At 38.1% G+C, this 23913-nt stretch overlaps 1 protein-coding gene across 20 annotated transcripts in view; it reads right to left on the bottom strand.

Moving 5' to 3' along the window:
- AFDN (afadin, adherens junction formation factor) overlaps positions 1 to 23913 on the bottom strand; it is a 147231-nt gene that overhangs the window by 51001 nt on the left and 72317 nt on the right. For 15 of the 20 annotated variants that reach the window (XR_004029414.1, XR_004029415.1, XR_004029420.1 and 12 more), the window contains 11 exons: positions 23341 to 23603; positions 17258 to 17327; positions 12391 to 12509; positions 8527 to 8588; positions 8200 to 8405; positions 6259 to 6279; positions 5373 to 5518; positions 4953 to 5047; positions 4258 to 4523; positions 2490 to 2633; positions 798 to 996 (listed from right to left, as the gene is read on the bottom strand). Coding sequence is in view for 8 of the 20 variants with exons in the window: in XM_030809968.1 (XP_030665828.1) it covers positions 798 to 996; positions 2490 to 2633; positions 4258 to 4523; positions 4953 to 5047; positions 5373 to 5518; positions 6259 to 6279; positions 8200 to 8405; positions 8527 to 8588; positions 12391 to 12509; positions 17258 to 17327; positions 23341 to 23603 (1591 nt within the window). In the remaining 12 variants the exon portion in view is untranslated. The remainder of the gene's footprint in view (positions 1 to 797; positions 997 to 2489; positions 2634 to 4257; positions 4524 to 4952; positions 5048 to 5372; positions 5519 to 6258; positions 6280 to 8199; positions 8406 to 8526; positions 8589 to 12390; positions 12510 to 17257; positions 17328 to 23340; positions 23604 to 23913) is intronic. The other 5 variants (XR_004029421.1, XM_030809971.1, XM_030809970.1 and 2 more) reach the window with 1 other exon arrangement.

Raw genomic sequence — 23913 nt, 5'->3', positions numbered from 1 at the left:
GATCAGTATAGATCACAAGAAAATGTAGTAGAAGTGACATAATAAAATCCAGGAAATCCGTTGTACTCAAACCTTTCAGGGCCATAAGCCCTTCACACAGAAAAGCACACGACATGCTGGAGTTTGGGTCTCGCCAGCACACAGGCGCAAGCCAGCTTGGCACTGGTGGCCATAGCAGCAGCAGCAACAGCAGCACTCACACCCACTCGCTCTGTGCTAGAGTTCTGCATGCTCCACAGGAACCCATTCAGTCCTCCCAAGAATCTCTTAGCTGGGTACTATCAACATGCCCATTTCACTGAAAAGGAACTGACTGAGGTGCCAAAGTCACCTGCCAATGGCAGCACAGCCTGTAGGTGACAGAGGTGGGTTTAGAATGCAGGCAGTCTGCTTCCAAAGCTTGTGTTGCTCTTAACTGCTATGCTGGTATCAACAAAATTTACAATTTTGTGCTAAAAGAATGAATCAACCTACTACACTCATAAAATACCAAGAAGGGAGAACAATAAAAGGTCCCTTGTTATCAGCCCAGGCAGAAAAAATGTAACCATGGTAGCAAGTGGGCAGAGCACATGCTCACTACAGGGTCACAAAACATCCTCAAGGGCTCTCTGTCTCGACACTTCTGACCTTACATCACCATGAAATATTTCTCCAAGTCAGTGGAACACGGACTTCTCCAGACAGCACGAGGGTGCACTCCCACACAAGTGGACTACCCTATGAGATGGACGATGAATAAAATGCTCGCTTCAACCTGGGGTGCAGCTCAGACTCAGGCATGTAGACTAATTTACCTCTCTGGCACAGAGGGTCTAAAAATTCTTGTAAACCATTTGGAATGTTTCTGACAACATCACAAGAATAACCATCTTCTGGCAAAAGAAACGGCAGCTGCAGATCAGGATCTTCCTCCAGCTGCACTTCCCTTCCATCGCTGCGGGCCAGCTCATCAGCAGTGTTTTCAGCCACAGCCACTACATTTTCTATAAGATCCTGTTTGGAAAACAAATGCAAAATTAAAAAGAGATGCTCACTGCCTGGTGTATGTGACAAACAACGACTCCAAGCCTGTCTGATCACTGCAGCACAGCTTATCTCACAGACACAGACAGATGCAGGGTTATGGAGGGAGCACAGATCCCAGCAGTACATCCATCATCAGTTTTCTAAAGCCAACAACTCTGAGCTGCACACATTTTATAGATGAACCAAGATTTGAATTATTAATTTTAAGTAACTTGTAGCTTTAAATAAAAAGAAATTGTTCAATCACAGGAAGTTTTTTTTCTTTTCTAATCATTTTTTTCCTCGCACAATTCTTTAATTTTCAGCTGTTAATAACTATATTTGTATAGAATGTTTAATGATATAGGGAAAAGCCCACACAATGTAAAATATAAAAAACCAGAATAAAATATCTACACAGTATTTTTGCCAGTTTGGAAATATATCAATATATAGAGGTTATTTCTGAATTATGGGTTTATGGGTGATTTTTATTTAGAAACGTTTTATTGATATATTATCCACATATAGGAAAGTTCATAAATCCTAACTGTACAGATCAAAAAAATGAACACACCAGCTCAACCACCAGGTTCACTTCTGTTCAAGAATGAGAACATCATCACCTGAGTAGCCACCCCATTCCCTATCACTGTCCCCTCCTTCTCCTTCAAAAAGAATGACATGGTTTTCAGGCTTCTATCACCAGAGTGTGATTTTGACTGTTACTAAAATGTACACAGATGGAAGCGTATTCTATGCACTTTGCACAGGGCTGCCTTTTTTCACAGTATGTCATAATGTTCATCCCACTGTTGTAACTGTAATTCATTCTTTCTCACATATTTCTTTATATGACTATGACATGATTTATGTATATGCTGTGCTTTTGATTTGGTGATTTCCAGTTTTTGGCTGTTTTGTGCATGTCTTGTTAGCATAAACTCAATGCTGGTCAATCCATCCATCCACATACATAATTATCATGACTCATATTTAAGTCTACAGTATTTCTCTTTGTAAAAAGCTAACAGTGGTAGATACTATTTCTCACCCTCTGTTCCTCCTATTGAGAGGCAGGCATGCCAAAACTCCTGGCTCCATTCCGGATGAGATGGGAGAAGCTTCTCATTTCAGCTAGGCTGTAAGAGGGTGATCTGTGACAGAGGCACCTGCCCTCTACACTCAGTTGCGGCCACGCACACTGGAACCCAACAGTCCTGGGCAGCCTCCTAACCTCCTCTCCTCTAGTCCTTCTGATGACTTCCCAAGAACCTAATTTCCTGAATAAAATCCCTTTCTGCTTAGGAGTGTAGTTTCTGTTTATTCATTGAACTCTTAGACAACAACATGAAAACGATCTTGTAAGATAAGAATAAATAAGTCAACTTATTAAATAAGATTTCCTTTTGTTTTTTCATCCAAATTTCCCCATGCAAACGTGTCCCGCACTGTGTGGTAATGTGGCAACATCCACTCACCGTTGGGATAAAAGGCTCATCAGGTGCACAGTGATAGTTCTGTAATAAGGCTTGAAGTTGTAGTGAATTTAACTTAAAGCAGGTGCTGTTTATATTTGGAATGTCATCAGGTGCATACTTATCCATGGTAAGCAAAGTCGTTGCCTATGTAAAAGAATAAAGGACATAAAATATCATACTTGTAAAGTTATTTCACAAATATTATCCTTTATGTAATATTTATAAAAATATAACTTGCTAATTTAACTTTGAAATGCAGAATGATTTCAGGAAACAAACTTCCATTTACAGTAACTATATACATTAAATAGAACTAAAAGCATTATCTTGTAAAGGGCATCTTTTTAAATGCCCTCTTAATTTTATGACATGCATGTATAATTAATTACGTTCGTAAAGCATTTTAAAAACTCTCTTCAAAAGCTAAACATTTACTTGACCATTCAGATGACCAAGTACTGGTGTTTGAATAGTTTCATTGTCCTGACTTTTCATAACCAGCTGTCTAGCCTCTATACTAAATCTCTTTCAAAAAAATGTTAATAAATGGAGAAAAAAATTATACATAATACTAAAAAAAAAGTCCTAGTTTTTAAGCTGTGGATGACTCATTTTGTTAATTGCAAAACATCACCTCCTAGTTTTTCATATCTAAAAAATTTCCTCCGAGCTGGTTAAGCCACTGGGATATGATTTGGCTTTGTATTCTTGAGGGTTAATTATCACCCATCTTAAAATTGGTACCCATCTTTCACCGTAAAGTGTTCTGAAATACATCGTACTGATCTCAATATAAAGAACCCTTTAAGGATATTTATAGTCCACTGGTTACCACTTATGAGTTGCACTGCATCCCCTAAAAATTCGCAGGGCTAACCCTCAGTATCTCAGAGTGTTATCTTTTTTCAAGACAGCATCTTTCCAGGGAATCATCAATTAAAACAAGATCAGCTGGTCCAATGTCGGCTGTCCTTATAGAAAGCAGTCTTTCGGACACAGGCAAACGAGGAGAATGCCATACGAAGACAAAGGCAGGGACTGGGATGATGCATCTATAGGCCAAAGAACGCCAACTGTGTGCAAACCACCAGAAGCTAGGGGGAAGGCCTGAAACAGATCCTTTCCTCAGAGCCCCCAGAAGGAATCAACCCCTGATGACATCCTGATTTCAACTTCTGGCCTCCAGGGCTGTGGAGCAACTGTTAAGCCACTCAGTTTTTGACACAGGTTCAGTATCCCTTATCTGAAATGCCTGGGACCAGAAGTGTTTCAGATTTTGGAGTTTTTCCAATTTTGGAAGATTGACATTATGAGATATCTTTGGGGATGGGACCCAAGTCAAAATATGAAATTTGTTTCATATACACCTTATACACACAGACTGAAGGTAATTTCATACAATATTTGAAACAACTTTGTGCATGAAACAGTTTGTGTACATTAAATTAACAATCTGCGGTTGCTTGGTGTCACCACCATTTCTAACTCTGAATTTTTATGTATCTATAAGCAATCATTTTCTTAGATTTATTCAGGCTTAAGTACTTAACAGCAACAATTATGGCATACAATTAATACAGTGAAAAAATAATCTGTACTTTGTAACGGCAGCCCAAGTACTAATATAGCACTACTTCACTATTTGTACACACGAAAAACCCCAAAAAGAGGGTATTGAGGTTTTGCTGCATTGAAGCTCTTGCTCATTATGAAGATCAGATGCCTTTACCATAAAGCACATGAGCTGGGGAGTGGCACTAACACTCACCTGCACGATCCTGCTCAGATGACAGTCCGCAGCCAGCTCCAGTCCCTGCTTCTCAGCCCAGGCTTCAATATGTCCCAACTGCTGACGGATAATTGCACCCCAGTAATGGGAGCACAGCCCTGAATCTGGGTCAGTCACCAATCTATTGAACAGCCACATATTGATAAAGTGGAATAGCTGAGAGAAGAGCTGGATGGTCAGGGCGGCATTGACTCTGCAGCGTCGTAGCAAGGACATGGCTCCTGTGAGCGTGTGCAGCACATCATCTGCCCAGACAGGATGAGAGGACAAGAGGACCAAAATGTCATCCAGGAAGAATCCTTTGAATGTGCAGCAGATTTAGATAATGGTACCTATGGTAGTATGTGCTGTTTAATCACTTTAAAAATATCAACTTCATTCCAAGAGGAAACAGTGACATGATCTTAAACTACATATAGTTATTAACTAATTACACTTAACATCATTAATTTTGCCTTAAGAGACTTTTTAAAGAGTATGGCCAGCGTGACACACCAAAATGAGAACTATCTGTAAACAAAACAAATAGTAGTTAAAATTTATTAAAGATTGCCAAACCCAAAAGGACATCCCATTTATTTTAAAAATACCTCCATTTACCTATGCTAAGCATTAAAATGATGCTAAATGTGAAGGAAGAGGGATAGAGGGGGAGAGTCAAAAAACATCCTAACCTATTTTTGGTCTCTGCAGACTGTTCTCTTCAGGGTCATCTAGAAAGGCTGGCATGTAATTATTAAGTTCTGATTGAAGACAGTGAACCAAGTATCTGAAAATAGACAATTTAAGTAATCTTAGCATGACAGACAGCTATTGTCAGACACGTTATCACATGGGAAACAATCTGGACTCTTAAAAAATGTTTTCCATGAAAAAAATGTGTTTTAGGAATCTTGAAACATAGCTCACTGAATTCAGTATAACTATATTAAGTATATAGGTAGTTAATACATTTTGCAAAAATGTATGCTTCTTGATATCCATCTTCAATCAAGGGAAATATAAATCTTAAAATTAGTTTGGAAAACTGAGTAAGAAAACAAATGACTTAATTATTCACAGAGTAGTGCCACCTTCAAAAATGTGTTACTTACTTAAATGCCATTTGAACCAAATGTGCTAAAACATCTTGAGCATCCAATGTGATCCGACTAAGGTCTCGGTCTTGCTTAATGAAGTTGAGAAGTTCAGATGCATTTGCCATCCAGAAGGCAAGTGCCCCTGCAATATTCTTCTGTTTCTGTAGACAGAACACATTTCCATAAGCAACAGAGAATAAACAAAATAAAAATATAAAGGAATGCTCTTGAAAAGCTGCTGAAGATAGACCAGTACCTTCCCATTTCACCAAGGTATTTACCACAGATACCAGATATTTGCAAAATAATTTGGGTGCATACATAGCAATGGGAAGTAAATAACCATTGCAAGTATTTCTTAGGTTCATGTACATAGACATATGGATTCCGTTAGCTACTATTTATAGATGGCATCAGCAGAGAAATGGAGATATCAAATAATATAACACCAAATTGTAGACCGTGCATTATCTGGTAATCTGTGCAGTATACATACATGTAACCATGGTTACCCACAGCCACCCTGATACTTGTAGTCACTGGCTTGGACACCATGCAACTCAGTATCAAGTACTGATCTATCACATCCTCTCCCGACCACATGTGCAGGCCAGGCAACCTCAGATGAGATCCAAAGAATAGGAACCAAGGATAAATAATAAAGAGAAGAAACAGAACTTTTGTCATTTCATATCCACACTGAAGTGCATTAAGCAGAAATTATGAAATGCTGATAAAGGTTGCACAGTCAAAAAGGGTTTTAGTACTGCATGTCTCAGTTGCTGAATGAGTGTTATGAGCTGTTCAGTCCAGCTGTTGTATTACTGTATTTGACATGGGAGCAGCATGAGAAACTTGGCTAAGCAACACAGCTAGGATCAGCTCCCAGCAGATGTCCTACCTGGTCAACCTGGTCTACTTCCTGGAGAAAAACAGACGAGGGGAAATCAAGCAGAACGAGAGAAAGAAACTTGTAAACAATCATGATAGTTTAAAAAAATCAAAACACTAATATGAAGGTACGACATGAAGGTACGACATTTAGTTATGTTATTCCCAAAATAACATTTTCATTTATGGTTCTGAAGCACCTTTAGAAGTATACGACCTAAAGGATTAGTTTTATGTTCTCACCACTGGCACAATAACTGAATTTTTAGAGTTTATCAATAAATATGATGTTACAATAAACACACATGAACACACTGATCTCTTTAAAAGATTTACAACGGAAGGACTTGTGAATGAACATCTTTCAATGATATGGTGTGCTTACTACTTACTTAAAGGTACCTAATAAGGTGAAAGTCCATTCCCCTAGATTAATTAATAGGAATGGAAGAGACAGGAAAGACCAAGAAACAATCAAAATAAAAGCTGAGAAGATTAGAATTTAAAAGTGTATAAATAACTTATACCTATACTAAAGGGAGTAAATTCTTTGTTTTTTGAAAATAGAATTTAAATTATTCACTACCATAGTTCTTTTCCACTACTTTAAGATTCCCCCCATTGGATACTAAACCTAAATCTGAAGTTTAAAAGACTTGTTTGATAATGGTGATTTCACGGACTAGTTCACATCAATAAGGAAAAGGCTATCGAGGGTAGTTTTATGATAGGTGTCTCACAATTTGAAACAGGCTTAGTAAGTCCAAACATGATAGAACACAGACAATGGCTTTGAATGACAACTGAAAAGGAAATCCATGTTTGTTTATAAAATAATGATATGAGAGTAACAAAACGGTATCCAGATAAAATGACTTTCTTTTTTACCTATTTCCTAACTTGGGTAAAAGAAGCATAACTCTATTAAACTCATGCTAATCACTCAAATATAAAAGAAACATTTCTTGAAAAATTCTGGCCTTTGGAAACAATTCTGAAGGAACTAAAATATCTTAATTTCCCTCAAATGATCCTGCCAGGAGAAAAGCAACCAATCTATCTATGTTATTAACATTATATAATTGGAGTTTTATTAAGTTGAATAACAACATTGACAAGTGATTCAGAAAAACTGAAAAAATCTGTACATTTACTTTTAAGAACTTTAAAAATTAAATCTTCAAATTATTGGTAGATGAGAAACTGCTATGAAAATTTTATCAACTGTAGATAGGGACAGAAAGTACATAAAGGAGTCAAACCATTCTACCAACAAAATACCTTTATCTTCTGAAATTTTGAAAACGGGTTTATGACGGAATTTCATTTTAAGTGAGAAGTATGTTACAATGTCCATTACACCTATACATGTGCTATCAAAAAGCCCAATTACTACCAACGTCTAGGCTCATTACACAGGAGCAGGTGACTTTTCATAACCATTTTTAAAAAGTCTAAGAAGGTGTTCCCAGGGAATGGGGGAAAAGAAAAACACCAGAAACTACTTAAGGGGTATCACTCTGAGGTGATGGAGATGTTTTGGAACCGACAGAGGTGGTGGTTGCACAACACTGTGAATGCATTAAATGTGACTCAATTGTTCACTTCAAAATGGTTAATATTATATGAATTTCATCTCAACAAATTATTTACAGAAAAAATTCTACAAAAGCCCACAACAGTCTCAGCACTTTCTCACAACTATTACTACAAGTTACCTTCACTTATGCTGAAGTTTACAGGGAAAACAAAATAGAAAAAAGCTTACATTTCCTTTCAACTCTTTAAAGTTATACATTTTCCTATAATATTTATATAACTTCTGTTTTAGAAAAAAATCTTTAGAGTCAAACATGTAACCAAATGAGAAGCCTTAAAGAAGCTGAATTCACTGGCTTAGCAATTACAACCACAATCACTGGAGGAGCATGGCTGGCCGGCTGGAACGTACCTGGATGACGCCCTCCATCATGCTCACCATCTTGTTGACGACTGCAATGACTTTATGTGTGCGCTCTGTAGGGCTGATGTCAGGTCTGTACTGGTTGGACAATACATACCGGCATGCCATATATAATACATATGTAGGGGACAACTTAAAGTGGACTGTAGAGCTATTAGTATAATTTATAATGGCAGACAAAAATGAATCTTCAGCTGTGGAAAGATTTCAAGAACAAAGAAAAAAGGAAAAAAGAACAAAAACGAACGTGAAAATCAGATGGAGTAAAATGGATCAAGAAATAATTCATTGACAATGAAATCTGAAATTACTCACAACTTTCCCTGAATTCAATGCTTGCAGGTAGTATCAGTTCAGGCCCAGAAGCATCCTGCGTTCTAAAAGAAGAAAGCTGACATCACTTAAAATAAGGTCACATGGCTAACAATATTACTGACAACCTGTGTAGATTTCTGCAACTACTTTTTAAATCTATATACTACTCTTTCCAATGTAAAATAATAAAATATCCCTTGTTTTCAGATGTAGCCTAATCAAATAATGTGTTGGGAGTGATCTTATCACGACTCCTCTAAGAAGGTTAGTTCCTTGAAGTATATGCCGCAGCCATGAGAGCAGATCTGACGTGATTCTGGATTATTAATGAACACTTCATGTCTAGTACAGGGATCGGTCTGTCTTGCATCTGCTACAGCTATGGCTCAGGTAACACTGAAAAGAAAGTACTAAGTGACACAAAGAAAAATCAACCATGCCAAGCTTGAAACGGAGTTCTTATACTGAAAGGGAAAAGCTTCCTAAGACCTGGACTTTGTCTTTCTCTGCTGACACGGGGTTAGACAAGTTGACCACGGCAAGTCTCCTTCAGCCATTACTATCATCACTTTCCAATGCTTACAGTGATGCATGCCTTATAAAGAGATGTTCTACTCACTCACATTTCTTCTTATGGTCACATAAATTCCAGGTCCCTTCCACCATTTAGCCTGACACTACACAAATAAGGAACTGTCAAAAATTATAAATACAAAGAAACTATAATTTGGAACATTTATAAAAACTAGCATTGTGCTAATGTTTATCTATTTCCAGGTATTCAGATCAAATAAATTCAAAAGTTAGGTTCATTTCTATCTCTTTAAAATTTTCTTCAAACAGTGTGTCATCACCCATTGGCAGGGCAGAAGGCTGTTTCGTGAAACTACTCTTTCAGTTGAATATACATTTGTATGTGTGTTCACCAGAGCACAAGGTAAGATATAATCTTGTGTTATAACCACAGTTCAAAAGCATTTTGAAAGCCATTGCTAGGCACAGACTCTTTAAAATGTGTAAGATAATAAATTACAAATCCAGTTTAGATTTCCTTATCTTTGTAGATTTATGCTTTTCTCAATGAATAATGCTCAGCTTATTCTTTCGCTTAGCCATGTGATTAGAACTTCAAGCCATTTACTTATTACTCTAAGTTTGCTACCCACTGTATTTCATATACAATATTTGCCAAAAACCAACGAAACACATAGTCAAGTGATTAGCTTCCTTAACATTTCAAGATCTTTATCCCTTTAGTTCAACTTTAACAGAGATAACCAGGAAGAATTCTCAAAAATGTCTCCGAAAAAATAAGAAAATTTAAATTGACAGTAAGAGCCAGGGAACATGTGTTTTGCCTTCCGCAAACTTAACGAAAAATGAAATTGTGGGGATATTAATGACTTAAACTGTGATGAACATCTCTACTGAGTTAAATATTGACTTAAACTGAGACTAATACTTACTCAAATAAATCTTATTTGGTGAAATGGAAAGTCAACACAGTTATCTTGATATTGGAATGAGAAATACTCATTAGTGACTTAAACAGTCATTTCAGCAACAATGTGTCTGTTAATCTTAGACAACTGGTAATGAACGGCCAGAATTAAGTATTTGGAATTGCTGGTCCACTCATTAAATAAGTTAATATAGATAATAAAAAACTTTCCTTCAAAAATAAAAAGGAATAACTTACGATGATTACAGATTTATAACAGTTTACAGAAATGGCTAACTAATTTTTCTTTCAACAGCAAACCGTTCTCTTCCCTCCATCCTCACCTTCTCCATGCACCAAAAAATGAATAAAGAGAAATGAATATTTATACAAAATAATAAAAATATAACCAAATATTTTACTAACAATAAATATAACCCCAAACCTTTTTATCAAATTATATGCCTCAGAGTTGATTAGTTTATGATCTAATGATTTAACTCAACAATTAAGGAAAAGAAAAATGCTTCTATAAACAATGTAATTTAAATGATCAATTATTTTAACACATCTCCCTTACATTCCCATATTTACAGACATCTAAAATTGTAGCTAGGCAGTTATATATCTCATAAAGTGAACCTGAATAAACTTCACCAATTATATTTTAACAAATCTGGTAAAAAAGTGTTTAAATTGTCATTGATAAAAGAAAAAAAAATTTAGTGACAATTAAAAGTCATCCCCTCCATTCAAAAGGGTTTTTTTCCTTCACTAATATTAGCATTTTAAACACGTTTAAATTTTTCATGACTACATCAGTTAAATTAAGTAGTGCTTATTACAACATTCCCCATGTGAAAAACAAAGAAAGGAGCAGAAAGGCTCATCTGTTTTCATCATTGTAGTAACAGCAACAAAACAACATATCTTATAATTAAAGCCTTTAATAACTCTGCAAACTAATCTTACCTTGTAAAATTAAATTATGTGTTTATGGTAAAAAATAATTTCTGACATACAATTAACCATATTACTATTTTGACACTATATTTATTAATCACTAATTTTGCATATATTAAAAGCATTATCCTAATCAATCCACTCCGTGTGAATTCATTTACTCATTCAAATATTTATGAGCTAAGAACTATGATTCATACTTCTCAGTTACACCTTATAAATACATAGAGGTATTCCTTACAATACCAATTTACCATTCTGAACATCCTACTCCATAATACACCACCAAAAACAAGTACAAACATGGAAAGTAAACTATTTATTATCACATGTAATAAAATTCACATAGCCAATAAAAATCTTGCATTAGAACCAAAAATCCACAATAAAAATAAAGTTAAAACCTGGGATTCCCTTATGAGTCTACATACGTAATAACTGGTGATGAATGATATTAAAATCCTGCAATATCCAGTGCCCTCTGCTGGAAGTTGGGAAACTGAAGAACTGTGTCTTCGTCACCTGCAAATGAACTGATAGGTGACCTCTGGCAAGTCGCCTGCCTCATCTAACTGCCTCACTGACTGGCTCTTCGAAGGAAACAGAATGGCCTCTTCAAAAATCTATCTGAAAAGCCCCAAAGGGGGAATGCTGCCAGTTTCACTGCTGATAATGAGAATGCCATAAAAGTCATGCAGTCTTTCTGTATTTCTGAGTTCCCACAGAGCTCTGGGGTAGGGGTGTTCAGCACCAAATCATGCTGCTGGTTCCACTGGTCAGTATCTGTTATTTATCCACCATGTTTAATGCAAAGATATTACTCTGCAACATTTAAATAATTCCAGAGGTCACAAGGAAATAGGATTCTGATTAAGGTGACACGTTAAAAATCATAAGACAAGGAAATAACAAAAGACAGTTCTCTGCCCAGAAAAACTGGCAAGAACAATGTCAGAAAAAAAAATAATAATTCATCCTCCATCTATCTCCACAGGGAGGCACATCACATTAGAGCACAAGACATAATATGGCCATTTATAATTCTTAAAATCTGTTTCAAAATCATTTTTGGCCTCATGTATTTTTAAACAGATGAAGATTTCTTCTAGAAATGGGTGAAATGCCCAGATTTTTCTAAATATAAAAATCATCAAATATTAAAATCCTATAAAAACTCCCTTTATGTTTTTACAAGTAGTAGCAAATTTTAAATGGCAACATTTTAATTCAATGTCCTCTTATTTCAATTTGACAACACTGTGGCATATAAGTGAGGGATATAATTATTGGTAAAGCATTTCTTTCAATTCAGTAACACAGAAAGGAAATGCCCTTAAAATATTATTGCTAACATTCTAAACATGTCAGCTGAACCTTTATAAATTCAACAATCTTTATCCCAACCCTTCTTTAGGAATACTTTCAGTACTTTCACCACTGAAAAATGATGTGTTTCCTACCTGCTTTCTTGCCTGCGATAATCTGGCTGCTGCTCTACTCTGATCATCGGCTTCACCATTCCCCGCTCAGCTGTGCTAGAGGCAGATGACACTCTGTCACTGTCCAGCCTAGTGGTGCTCTACATGGAGAGAAAGCACAGTGCGTTTAGAACCCCACACAGACCAACCAAGCTTGACACTCAGTGTTGCAAGCAGAGATCTGATACGGGGCTGCCAAGCAGGGCAGGCAAGAACACAGAGCAGGAAATAACAAAGCATGCTGGGGACACTATGTCCACGGGGAGTGCCCAAAGCACACTGGTATTAAAGCATAGGAAGACGCACAGCCGCTTTCATTCTCAAAGAGCTGGGAGTTGCCTTTAAAACACACGCATGCAAAGCTGGTACAGATTTTTCCAAAAGTACATTAATAGTAATTCGATTCCAACAAGTTATTTTAAAATCAGGATAAGAGATAAGAAATATGTATAACATGAAGAGGCAGGGTCTTTTTAAAGTTTATTATCTCTTGGAACAGATTTAGAAATCCTACTCCTTATAGCTCAATACCTAATGAATTCAGTACGGAAACTGGCTTCTTTCTTGCCCTTAATCAACACTGGGGAAAACACATATTATATGGTAACCCAATTGGGTATATTTAAATACTTCTAAAAAGTATACAATTATAGCCATTTGTATGGAATTTGTAGGCAGACAAAAGGATGAGTTACCTACATTAAGAAAATCACCAGAAAAGAAAAAATTTTATACAATGAAATTCACTGTAGAAAAAATTTCATGTAAAATTTCTTATTACATCTGCTTACTATAGAAACTGAGCACAAGTAGTAAATAAAAAATCATGTTTCTCTTATCACCTAGCGATTATTACTGTACTGTACATATCTTTCCAGCTTTTCATATTTTCCATAAATGGGATTTACGATCTTCTTGATAAAAAACACTTTTTCAGATGTTATAAACATCTTACAGTATTACTTAATTTTATATTACAGATTTGTAATGCCTGTATAACATTTTGTTGTCTATTCATCATACTTCATTAAACCAATGCTTTATTACATCATTTAAAATGTTCATCAGTACAGAGTGACAATTGCGCTTGTAAATATGTTTATATAGACACACAATGAATCCTTCCATAAGAGGTTTTTTTTTTTTTTTTGAGACGGAGTCTCGCTCTGTCACCCAGGCTGAAGCGCAGTGGCAGGATCTCAGCTCACTGCACGCTCCGCCTCCCAGGTTCACGCCATTCTCCTGCCTCAGCCTCCTGAGTAGCTAGGACTATAGGCACCTGCCACCACGCCCGGCTAATTTTTTGTATTTTTAGTAGAGACGGGGTTTCACCATGTTAGCCAGGATGGTCTTGATCTCCTGACTTCACGAACCGCCTGCCTCGGCCTCCTAAAGTGTTGGGATTACAGGTGTGAGCCACCACATCCGGCCCATAAGACAGAGTTATAGAAAAACAATTGCTGGTCAATGGATGGCAATACTATTTACACTATTAAAAATTTGTTATAAATGACTAGTAATAGGGCAATAGATAAAGAAATTAGAGTATGTTTATATGCTTACATACAGAATGGTTTTCATTTGTTTTTAAGTGACTTTTAAGTACTAAAAAATGCTCACAGAGTAACAGCTGAAGAAAGCAAGAAAGGTGTGTGTGGAGACAAATATATCTAATCGTGTTAAAATGCATACATAACATATAGACACATACCAGAGCTCAGAAAAGGACCCCTCACAACATTACTATCAAAGGTCAACTATAAATTGTGGATGAAGGATTTTCATTTTTACTTTTTTCCTCTATTTACCAAGTCTTCTTTGTGGACTACACATTTTTTTAAGAAACGAAAATTTTTATAAAGACAGTTCTCTTCGGCTCATTCAATTATTCATGAGATGGTTCCCAAGAGTCTTCTACACAGCAGGCATTTTTTAAGAAAAGTGCAACAGAAATACAGCAACGACATATGAATCAGGAGCCCCACTTGCAGAGTTCACATTCTACAGCTGGTCAACAAACAGACCAAGTATCGGATGGTAATAAAGACTGCATAAATAACTTACATCAGGTGCTGTGACAGTGACAGGATGCTCAGAGACAACCTCTTCAGGAATGTGGCTTTAAGCCGAGGTCTGAGACAAGAAGGGGCCAGAGTGTGAAAAGCAAGGACAACAGCACAAACACGAGCACAAGAAAGGCCTTCCAATGGGAGGAAAGAGGCAGGCACGGGCACAGAATGGAAGCCTTGTGCGGCCTGAGTGAGCAGCAGAGACACACTGAGAGAGAAGCAGGCTCAGGGCATAAGGGGCTGAGCAAGTCAGGGTGAAGACTGATACACGGGTTGAGAAGCCAGCAGGGCCTTCGAAAGCAGAACAGTAACTAGAATCTAATTTACATTTTTTAAATGTGAGGAGAATGATGCGCTGGGTGGAATGGAAGAGGCTGCTCTTGGGGCCGTGTGGTCCTCCCGCTATGTGATGGCTGCAGCCTAAGCCAGAGAGGCAGAGGAACGAACCCCTGCAAGCAGAGGCTGAGAGAAGGAAGGGACCAACTGGGAACGGGGAAGAGGTTTCTGTTGGAGCAACGCACGCAGATGGTAGTGTTGTCTACATCAGGTGGGGAAGGATCAGGGAAAGTTTGTTAAGAAAGAAAATCTAGTCTTCTTTTAGCTAGGTTTAATTTGAAATATGTACAGGATATGCAAGTGGATATGTTAAGTAAACCTTTAGAGATATGAATCGGGGCTGGGTGCGGTGGCTTATGCCTGTAATCCTAGCATTTTGGGAAGCCGAGGCAGGGAGACTGCCTGAGCTCAGGAGTTCAAGACCAGCCTGGGCAACATGGAGAAACACCATCTCTACTAAAAAATACAAAAATTAGCCAGGCATGGTGGCAGGTGCCTGTAATCTCCGGTACGCAGGAGGCAGAGGCAGGAGAATCACTTGAACCTGGGAGGCAGTGGTTGCAGTGAGCCAAGATCATGCCACTGCACTCCAACCTGGGAGACAGAGCAGACTCTGTCTCAGGAAGAAAAAAAAAAGAGAGAGATATGCATCCAGAGAGGTCAGAACCAAAGGTACACATTAGTGGATAATTAACATCAGATGGTATTTAAACTCAGGCAACAGGGTAAGCTCACCTAGGAAAGATGCAGGAAGAGAAGAGATTGGTGCCCTACATCTGAAACCTTGGCCCTCCAAACTTTAGGAGTGAAACATAAGAGGAAGAGGTACCGACAAATCAAACCAAGGAGAAACCACTACTAGGTGGTTTATAGGAGGGTGATATACCCTAGAAGCCAAAAGAAGAAAGTGTATCAAGTACGCAGTTGTGGCCTGGCTAAAAACTCCTGCAACAAGTAAGACAGGACAAAATGCGTGCCAGATTTGGGACCTGGGAGGTCATCAGTCCTTAGTCCCTCTGACAGACAGTCCCTGTGGAGGGAGGGGCAAGAATGAACAGGAGCAGAGGAAAGAACATGGAGTTTGGAAGTAGAGGGAGCAAGCATAGATGATTTTTTTTTTCCAAGAAGCTGTGTAGCAAACAGGAGTAGAAAAATGGGGTCAAAACTGGAGGGGTACAAAGAGTTTTCTAAAGAGAAGACACTGTAACGTGTTTTGATGCTGATGAGAACATTCCAGGATCATAGGAGTTTGTGGCACCATGGTATTCAATAAATCACACCTTGAGTAGTGCCTTCCTCCTGAATCTGGACTGGGCCTGTATTTGCTTTAACCAATGAAAGGTGGAGGAAACCGGGTTGTGTCAGTTCTGGGCCTAGCATTCAAGAAGGCCTGGAGGCTCCATGGTTCTTGTGAGGTCCCACAACACTACGACTTCTGGCTGTCCCAATGGGGCAAAGGGTCCCATGGAGAGGACGTGAGATAGCACAGAGAAGGTCAGTGGGCCCTGCACTCCGGCCACTGGCCACCAACTGATCTCCTAGGTGAAGGTGGTCACACCAGTCACCACCAGCAAGACCAGCAAACAAACTGCCCAGGTGAGCTCAAACCAGATTGCACAATGGTAAACAAATAAAATGGCTGCTGTTTAGCCACTAAGTTTTGGAGTGGTTTGTTATCCAGCAATAGAGAATGAAAATGAGAAAGGAAATGAACTGATTATTCCAAAGATAAGGGATCATTATGGAAGCAAAGTGTCTGAGGTTAACTGATGAATAGGATTTAGCACCTAAATTGAGGGGTTAATAAAAGCAGGAGTGTATTAAGGGTACTCTGACTGAGCAAGGCTAACTACACAGGAGAAAGCCTAGCAAACATGGAGGCTCTGCTTCATCCTGGCCTTAGAGAAAAGAAAGGTCTGGTAACTTTCTTTTATGTATCACTAACAACACAGCAGATTAGGACAACCCACATTTGGGGCCACTGTGAAGTCTGTTTTTACAAAGATGTTTTATAAGTGCACCTATTACCAGTTTACAGGAGTCCCCCTTATCTGCAGTTTCACTTTCTACAGTTCAGCTACCTGCGGTAAGCTGCAGTCCGAAAACAGGTGAGTACAATACAGTAAGATATTTTGAGAGAGGAGACAGAGACCAAATTAACATACCTCTTATTTGAGTATATTGTTATAATATATATTGTTCCATTTTATCTTCAGTTATTGTTGTTAATGTCTTAGTGTGCTTATTTTATAAATTAAACGTGATCACAGGTACATATATACAGGAAAACAACATCGTATCCATAGGGCTCTGTACTATTTATGGTTTCAGGCATTGACTGGTGGTGTTGGAACGCATCCCCCACAAATAAGGGGAGACCACTGTGTTCATCCGTGGTGTCCTATAGCAAGCACACTTCTATCAGGTAATCCATAATTACCTACCTTGCTTGTCGGTAATGCTGTCCCACTATGAATATCTCCTCCCAAATCAAAAGTTGTCTCCTGAACAATTCTGATGGGATAAAACAAGAAACACACTGACTTAATAACATTCTGATGACAGGCACAGTCTCTTCTTAATACACAAGGAAGAACTAAAATACCAAATGTCAAAGACTTTTAAGAAATTGCTCTATTTTCAGCACACGAATTTACAGAATTAAAAAACCACCTTATGAACTTTCTTTACTGGTATATACTCAGTATTCCCAGGATCTTTTTTTTTTTTTTTTTTTTTTTTTTGAGATGAAGTCTCACTCTGTTGCCCAGGCTGGAGTGCAGTGGCGAGATTTCGGCTCACTGCAACCTCCGCCTCCTGAGTTCAAGTGATTCTCCTGCCTCAGCCTCCCAAATAACTGGTATTACAGACAAGGGCCATGATGCCCGGCTAATTATTGTATTTTTTATAGAGATGGGGTTTCACCATGTTGGCCAGGCTGGTCTCGAACTCCTGACCTCAGGTGATCCGCCCACCTCAGCCTCCCAAAGTGCTGGAGATTACAGGCATGAGCCACCGTGCCTGGGCCAATCGTATTTTTTTTTTAACTATACAAGAAACGGAACATAAAAAACCGGGTTATTTCATTATATAAGTCTATCCAGGCAGCAAATGGCATATAAATAAGGTGTACAAGGTTGAAGTGCCGGTGGCCCTATTTATGGACACAGGGAAAGTGACACATGAGGAACGGGGTGAGCTTCTCTCCTATTTGAAAGTCAATCTGATTATTTTTGTAAAGCACATGAGTATCACTATTTAGGCTACAAATTAAAAAGTGGGACATTTTTGATAATGTTAGCAAGCAAATTAAAAATTATGCTAGTTTAAACTGATTCTTCAAATATCTCAAAATATCAAATATGTCACTTTGAAAAATTAACTCATAAGCAAAATCTCATTATGAAGATTGAAGAGTCTAACAAGCTGGGACCGACTACATTCTTCAGCACAAATGCAACTCACTGGTCCCAGCTCATCGGAGAGTGCCCTCCCCACCTCCGCAAAAAAAGCCCTAAAAACACCTGGAAACCAATAAGGATGAATCAGTATTTAAATTTCCTGGATTTCTGCAAAACGTAATTTAAAAAGAATGAAATATCCTGTTATAATACTTGAAAAATATTAATATATGGTCTAATTTCAAAGCAGCATGGTAATGTGAAACTTTTATTTAAACTCAACCAATAGAAAGAAACAAGGAAGTAATGTAAAAGTTGAAAACAACTTTTCAGATTAGAAGAGCAGGTACAAATTTCTCCCCTATCTCACCACTAAGAAAATAAAACCATCTTGTAATGCAAAATAATACCACGCTTTAAAATAGTAACTTTTGAAAGAGTAAAAGTTTTTACTAAAGGCTAAATGTCAATTTTCTGCACACAACTTTCTGCAATATATCACCAATTTTCTGAAATTAAATACTCATAATCTATCACCAAGAGATTCACAAAAACATGGAAATGGCCTGCGGGCTCCCATCAGTTTCAGTGGGAGATTCAGTCCAGCTATCGGCTCTGACAACAGGAGTAACAATGATGGCAGGCCAGCTTCTCTGCCACCTACCAAAGCTGCACACAGCAGTGTCCACCCCTAACTTCCTCTTGTGGGTAGTATGTGAGTAGAATCAAAGCCTTCTTGATTCCACTTACAATTATCATCCTAGAACAACAGATTTCTAACATGCAAAATTCTTTAACTTTTCCCACCAAAGCTACCTCTTTCAAGCTTTAACATGGCTCATTTTTACTGTAGGCTGGATATGTGGACAAGACTAACCAAAATGACTTTATAACATGACTTTGAAATTATCAAACTATGACCTTTGACTGTAACAATCATATGTCACTCCTCTCAGCATTCAGAGAATAGTAACTCATGCCCTGGGTACTTGATATTTGTAAACTAGATTAATAAATCAATTAATGAGTCAGTGTATCACCAGGAGGCCCTAAAATTCCCAAACTATCAATATCAAACTTTGCTACTTGTTTATAACCATGAGTAGGATTTGAAGACACACACTGACATCTGCATTGGAGGGTATGTGAGTTATCTAGCCAGAATCTGTCACAATCGTTTTGACACTAGAGCAAAATTAATGTTCCTAAAAAAACAAGAGTCCTTTCTAATTTATGGATGGTATGTTCAGCCACCAAGCAGCTTTTACCAGGTTTGCCAGAAAAATACCTAATCATATCAACAAAATTTCACAGCACATTCTCCTCATTGAAACCTAAGCCATATTCTTCAATGATCTCTGCGTTTGGCCAGAAATACGGTAGGAAGAGACATGTGCAGGCTTCCAAAGCAGGATCCACATGGCATAAAGACAGTGGGAGATTGTCTCCCACGTGTAAAAACATTACAAGCAAAACCGAAGGGCAGACTAGGTGTGGGACACAGGCTGCTCCTAGAACTGTGTTTATACAGAGAACAGAGATGGACAGTAACACTAGGAGTAACACATGTCACAAGAAATATATTACAACTCAAGAATAAAGGGCATTTGTATATAAGGGGCAATAACTGTAGGTACTATTGAGAGACCACATGTAACACACAGCGGAAGAAACTGTTTCAGACAATACATAGTCTCTTTGGAGAAACCTCAGTGAGCCTAAAAAATAAACAGGGAGTCAGGATATACCAGACCAAGATTTTTTATGCTGAAGGGAAGAAACAGGGCTGAAGAAAAGCTGATGATTGAAATGAACGTCTAAGCATGAAATCATGACTCGCTACTGAAGGAAAGAGCCCGTGTAAAGCTAATGACAAGGGACAGGAAAAAGGGACACGGCTGATCAATGAAAAACATCACCTTCAGAAAGAAACAGTTAAAAGCAGTGAAGAATGGAAGGATGGGTTTAAGTACACACTAGTTTAAAGATGAAAGTGTTAGAAAGAAATGGATTTTCTTGGGAAGCAGGGAGGAAAAGCACATGCTGATCTCCTTGGATGTCACAGGTACGGTCATTTGCTGACACTTGGAGCGCAAGGTGAGGTGAACAGCGGGGGATGGATCTTAAACAGTTGTGAACTTTACAAATAAATAAATATATGTGATAACCCACCAAGTATTCATCTTGGAGAAAGACATTAATTCTAAATAGTCATATGTGGCCCAATGTGTAAGGTCTGGGTGGCTAATCAAAGGCATGCTGTGGAACAAAACAACGGGAAAGGCCAAGCACGGAAGACCACGCGGGTTTATGTTTGGGCTTCAGGAAGAAAGCCTATGCTCCAGGGGAGTTTTCAATTGTTTTAAGCAGCATGACTGAAAAATAGATAATGAAGTGGCTTAACAGAATGTTTTAAAAAGTAAAAACAAAGGAGAAGTCATATTCCCTACCTCCAAAAATTTTACTTGTCATTAAGAAAGGCTGTTTTCCCTTACTAAGCCCACAATGCAAGTCTTCAGAGAAGCACTAGGTGGAGCTAAAATATTCTGAATATTTTGTGTTTCATTATCAGAAAAGAAATACTTCAAAAAATTTTGTAATCTTAGTTACACTGAATAATTACAAGGAACACCATGTTTTTTTCACAAAAGGTACTGTTTTAGTATATTGGCTAAAAAAACAAAGTTTAAATACAAACAATTTAAAACCAGTGAGAACTTCCAATTTTAAGACAAAGTCAAGACCTTTCTTCTTTCCTCTAAAATCAACCCAAGTTAAAATTCAACAACCCTTCATGCTAAAAACTCTCAATAAATTAGGTATTGATGGGACGTATCTCAAAATAATAAGAGCTATCTATGACAAACCCACAGCCAATATCATACTGAATGAGCAAAAACTGGAAGCATTCCCTTTGAAAACTGGCACAAGACAGGGATGCCCTCTCTCACCACTCCTATTCAACACAGTGCTGGAAGTTCTGGCCAGGGCAATCAGGCAGGAGAAGGAAATAAAGGGTATTCAATTAGGAAAAGAGGAAGTCAAATTGTCCCTGTTTGCAGATGACATGATAGTATATCTAGAAAACCCCATTGTCTCAGCCCAAAATCTCCTTAAGCTGATTAGCAACTTCAGCAAAGTCTCAGGATACAAAATCAATGTACAAAAATCACAAGCATTCTTGTACACCAATCAGACAGCCAAATCATGAGTGAACTCCCATTCACAATTGCTTCAAAGAGAATAAAATACCTAGGAATCCAACTTACAAGGGATGTGAAGGACCTCTTCAAGGAGAACTACAAACCACTGCTCAATGAAATAAAAGAGGATACAAACAAATGGAAGAACATTCCATGCTCATGGGTTGGAAGAATCAATGTCGTGAAAATGGCCATACTGCCCAAGGTAATTTATAGACTCAATGCCATCCCCATCCAGCTACCAATGACTTTCTCCACAGAATTGGAAAAAACTACTTTAAAATTCATATGGAACCAAAAAAGAGCCCGCATCGCCAAGTCAATCCTAAGTCAAAAGAACAAAGCTGGAGCCATCACGCTACCTGACTTCAAACTATACTACAAGGCTACAGTAACCAAAACAGCATGGTACTGGTACCACAACAGAGACATAGAACAGACCAGAGCCCTCAGAAATAATGCCGCATATCTACAACTATCTGATCTTTGATAAACCTGACAAAAACAAGCAATGGGGAAAGGATTCCCTATTTAATAAATGGTGCTGGGAAAACTGGCTAGCCATATGTAGAAAGCTGAAACTGGATCCCTTCCTTATACCTTATACAAAAATTAATTCAAGATGGATTAAAGACTTACATATTAGACCTAAAACCATTAAAACCCTACAAGAAAACATAGGCAATACCATTCAGGACATACGCATGGGCAAGGACTTCATGTCTAAAACACCAAAAGCAATGGCAACAAAAGCCAAAATTGACAAATGGGATCTCATTAAACTAAAGAGCTTCTGCATAGCAAAAGAAACTACCATCAGAGTGAATAGGCAACCTACAAAATGGGAGAAAATCTTCGCAACCTACTCATCTGACAAAGGGCTAATATCCAGAATCTACAATGAACTCAAACAAATTTACAAGAAAAAAACAACCCCATCAAAAAGTGGGCGAAGGGCATGAACAGACACTTCTCAAAAGAAGACATTTATGCAGCCAAAAAACACATGAAGAAATGCTCATCATCACTGGCCATCAGAGAAATGCAAATCAAAACCACAGTGAGATACCATCTCACACCAGTTAGAATGGCCATTATTAAAAAGTCAGGAAACAACAGGTGCTAGAGAGGATGTGGAGAAACAGGAACACTTTTACACTGTTGGTGGGACTGTAAACTAGTTCAACCATTGTGAAAGTCAGTGTGGCGATTCCTCAGGGATCTAGAACTAGAAATACCATTTGACCCAGCCATCCCATTACTGGGTATATACCCAAAGGACTATAAATCATGCTGCTATAAAGACACATACACACGTATGTTTATTGCGGCACTATTCACAATAGCAAAGACTTGGAACCAACCCAAATGTCCAACAACGATAGACAGGATTAAGAAAATGTGGCACATATACACCATGGAATACTATGCAGCCACAAAAAATGATGAGTTCATGTCCTTTGTAGGGACATGGATGAAACTGGAAACCATCATTCTCAGTAAACTATCGCAAGGACAAAAAACCAAACACCGCATGTTCTCACTCATAGGTGGGAACTGAACAATGAGAACTCATGGACACAGGAAGGGGAACATCACACTCTGGGGACTGTTGTGGGGTGGGCGGAGGGGGGAGGGACAGCATTAGGAGATATACCTAATGCTAAATGACAAGTTAATGGGTGCAGCAAACCAACATGGCACATGGATACATATGTAACAAACCTGCACATTGTGCACATGTACCCTAAAACCTAAAGTATAATAATTAAAAAAAAAAAAAATAGGAACCAAAATCACAAACTTCACTTTGATATTTTTTAAAAAATTGAAACAAAAATAAAAAGCCAAGTTATGTATGAATAATCTGAATTACTTTAAGTATAATCAAAACATTTTAAATCTTAAGGTTAATCTACTTACCCAGGTTTATGTTTTGGGCCCTTAACCATCAGGCCTCCATCCACAGATCTTTTTGCAAGAGCATGATCCTGACTGGGGTCCACAAACTTAAATACATGGGACGCCCCAAACTGCACTTTCATGCCACTCTGCAGCATGGTGGTTTCCGAGATGCGCTGGCCTTCCACGTAGGTTTCTGCGTCCATACTTCTGGGCGTCACAGTGACCACTCCATCCATGTTGGTGAGGTCACAGTGATGGGGCTGAATTCCTGGGCCAAACAACTGGAAACAGAAGGAAACCAAAGAAACTCCTATCATGAAGTTCACAGCATTTAAACACAGAATGTTAAAACTGTGAGTACCCCTTTTATGACAAATATAACCTAATATGCTCTGGATTTTTAGTGCCTTTTAAAGTGGATTTCCCTCAATAGTTTAAAAATAAACTGTCAAAAAAAAGTCAAACCAATCAGACCTTTTATTTTTAGTATCCAGTGACTTAAGGCATACTGTAACTCTGCATTAAAAAGCATACAGTCAGCCAGGCGGGGTGGCTCAGGCCTGTAATCCCAGCACTTTGGGGGGCCGAGAT

The sequence above is a fragment of the Nomascus leucogenys genome, chromosome 3 (genome assembly GCF_006542625.1).
Source record: "Nomascus leucogenys isolate Asia chromosome 3, Asia_NLE_v1, whole genome shotgun sequence".
In the NCBI taxonomy this organism is placed as follows: domain Eukaryota; kingdom Metazoa; phylum Chordata; class Mammalia; order Primates; family Hylobatidae; genus Nomascus; species Nomascus leucogenys.
The sequence above is the reverse complement of the archived record's forward strand: the minus strand, read 5'-3'. Positions and strand labels throughout refer to the sequence as shown.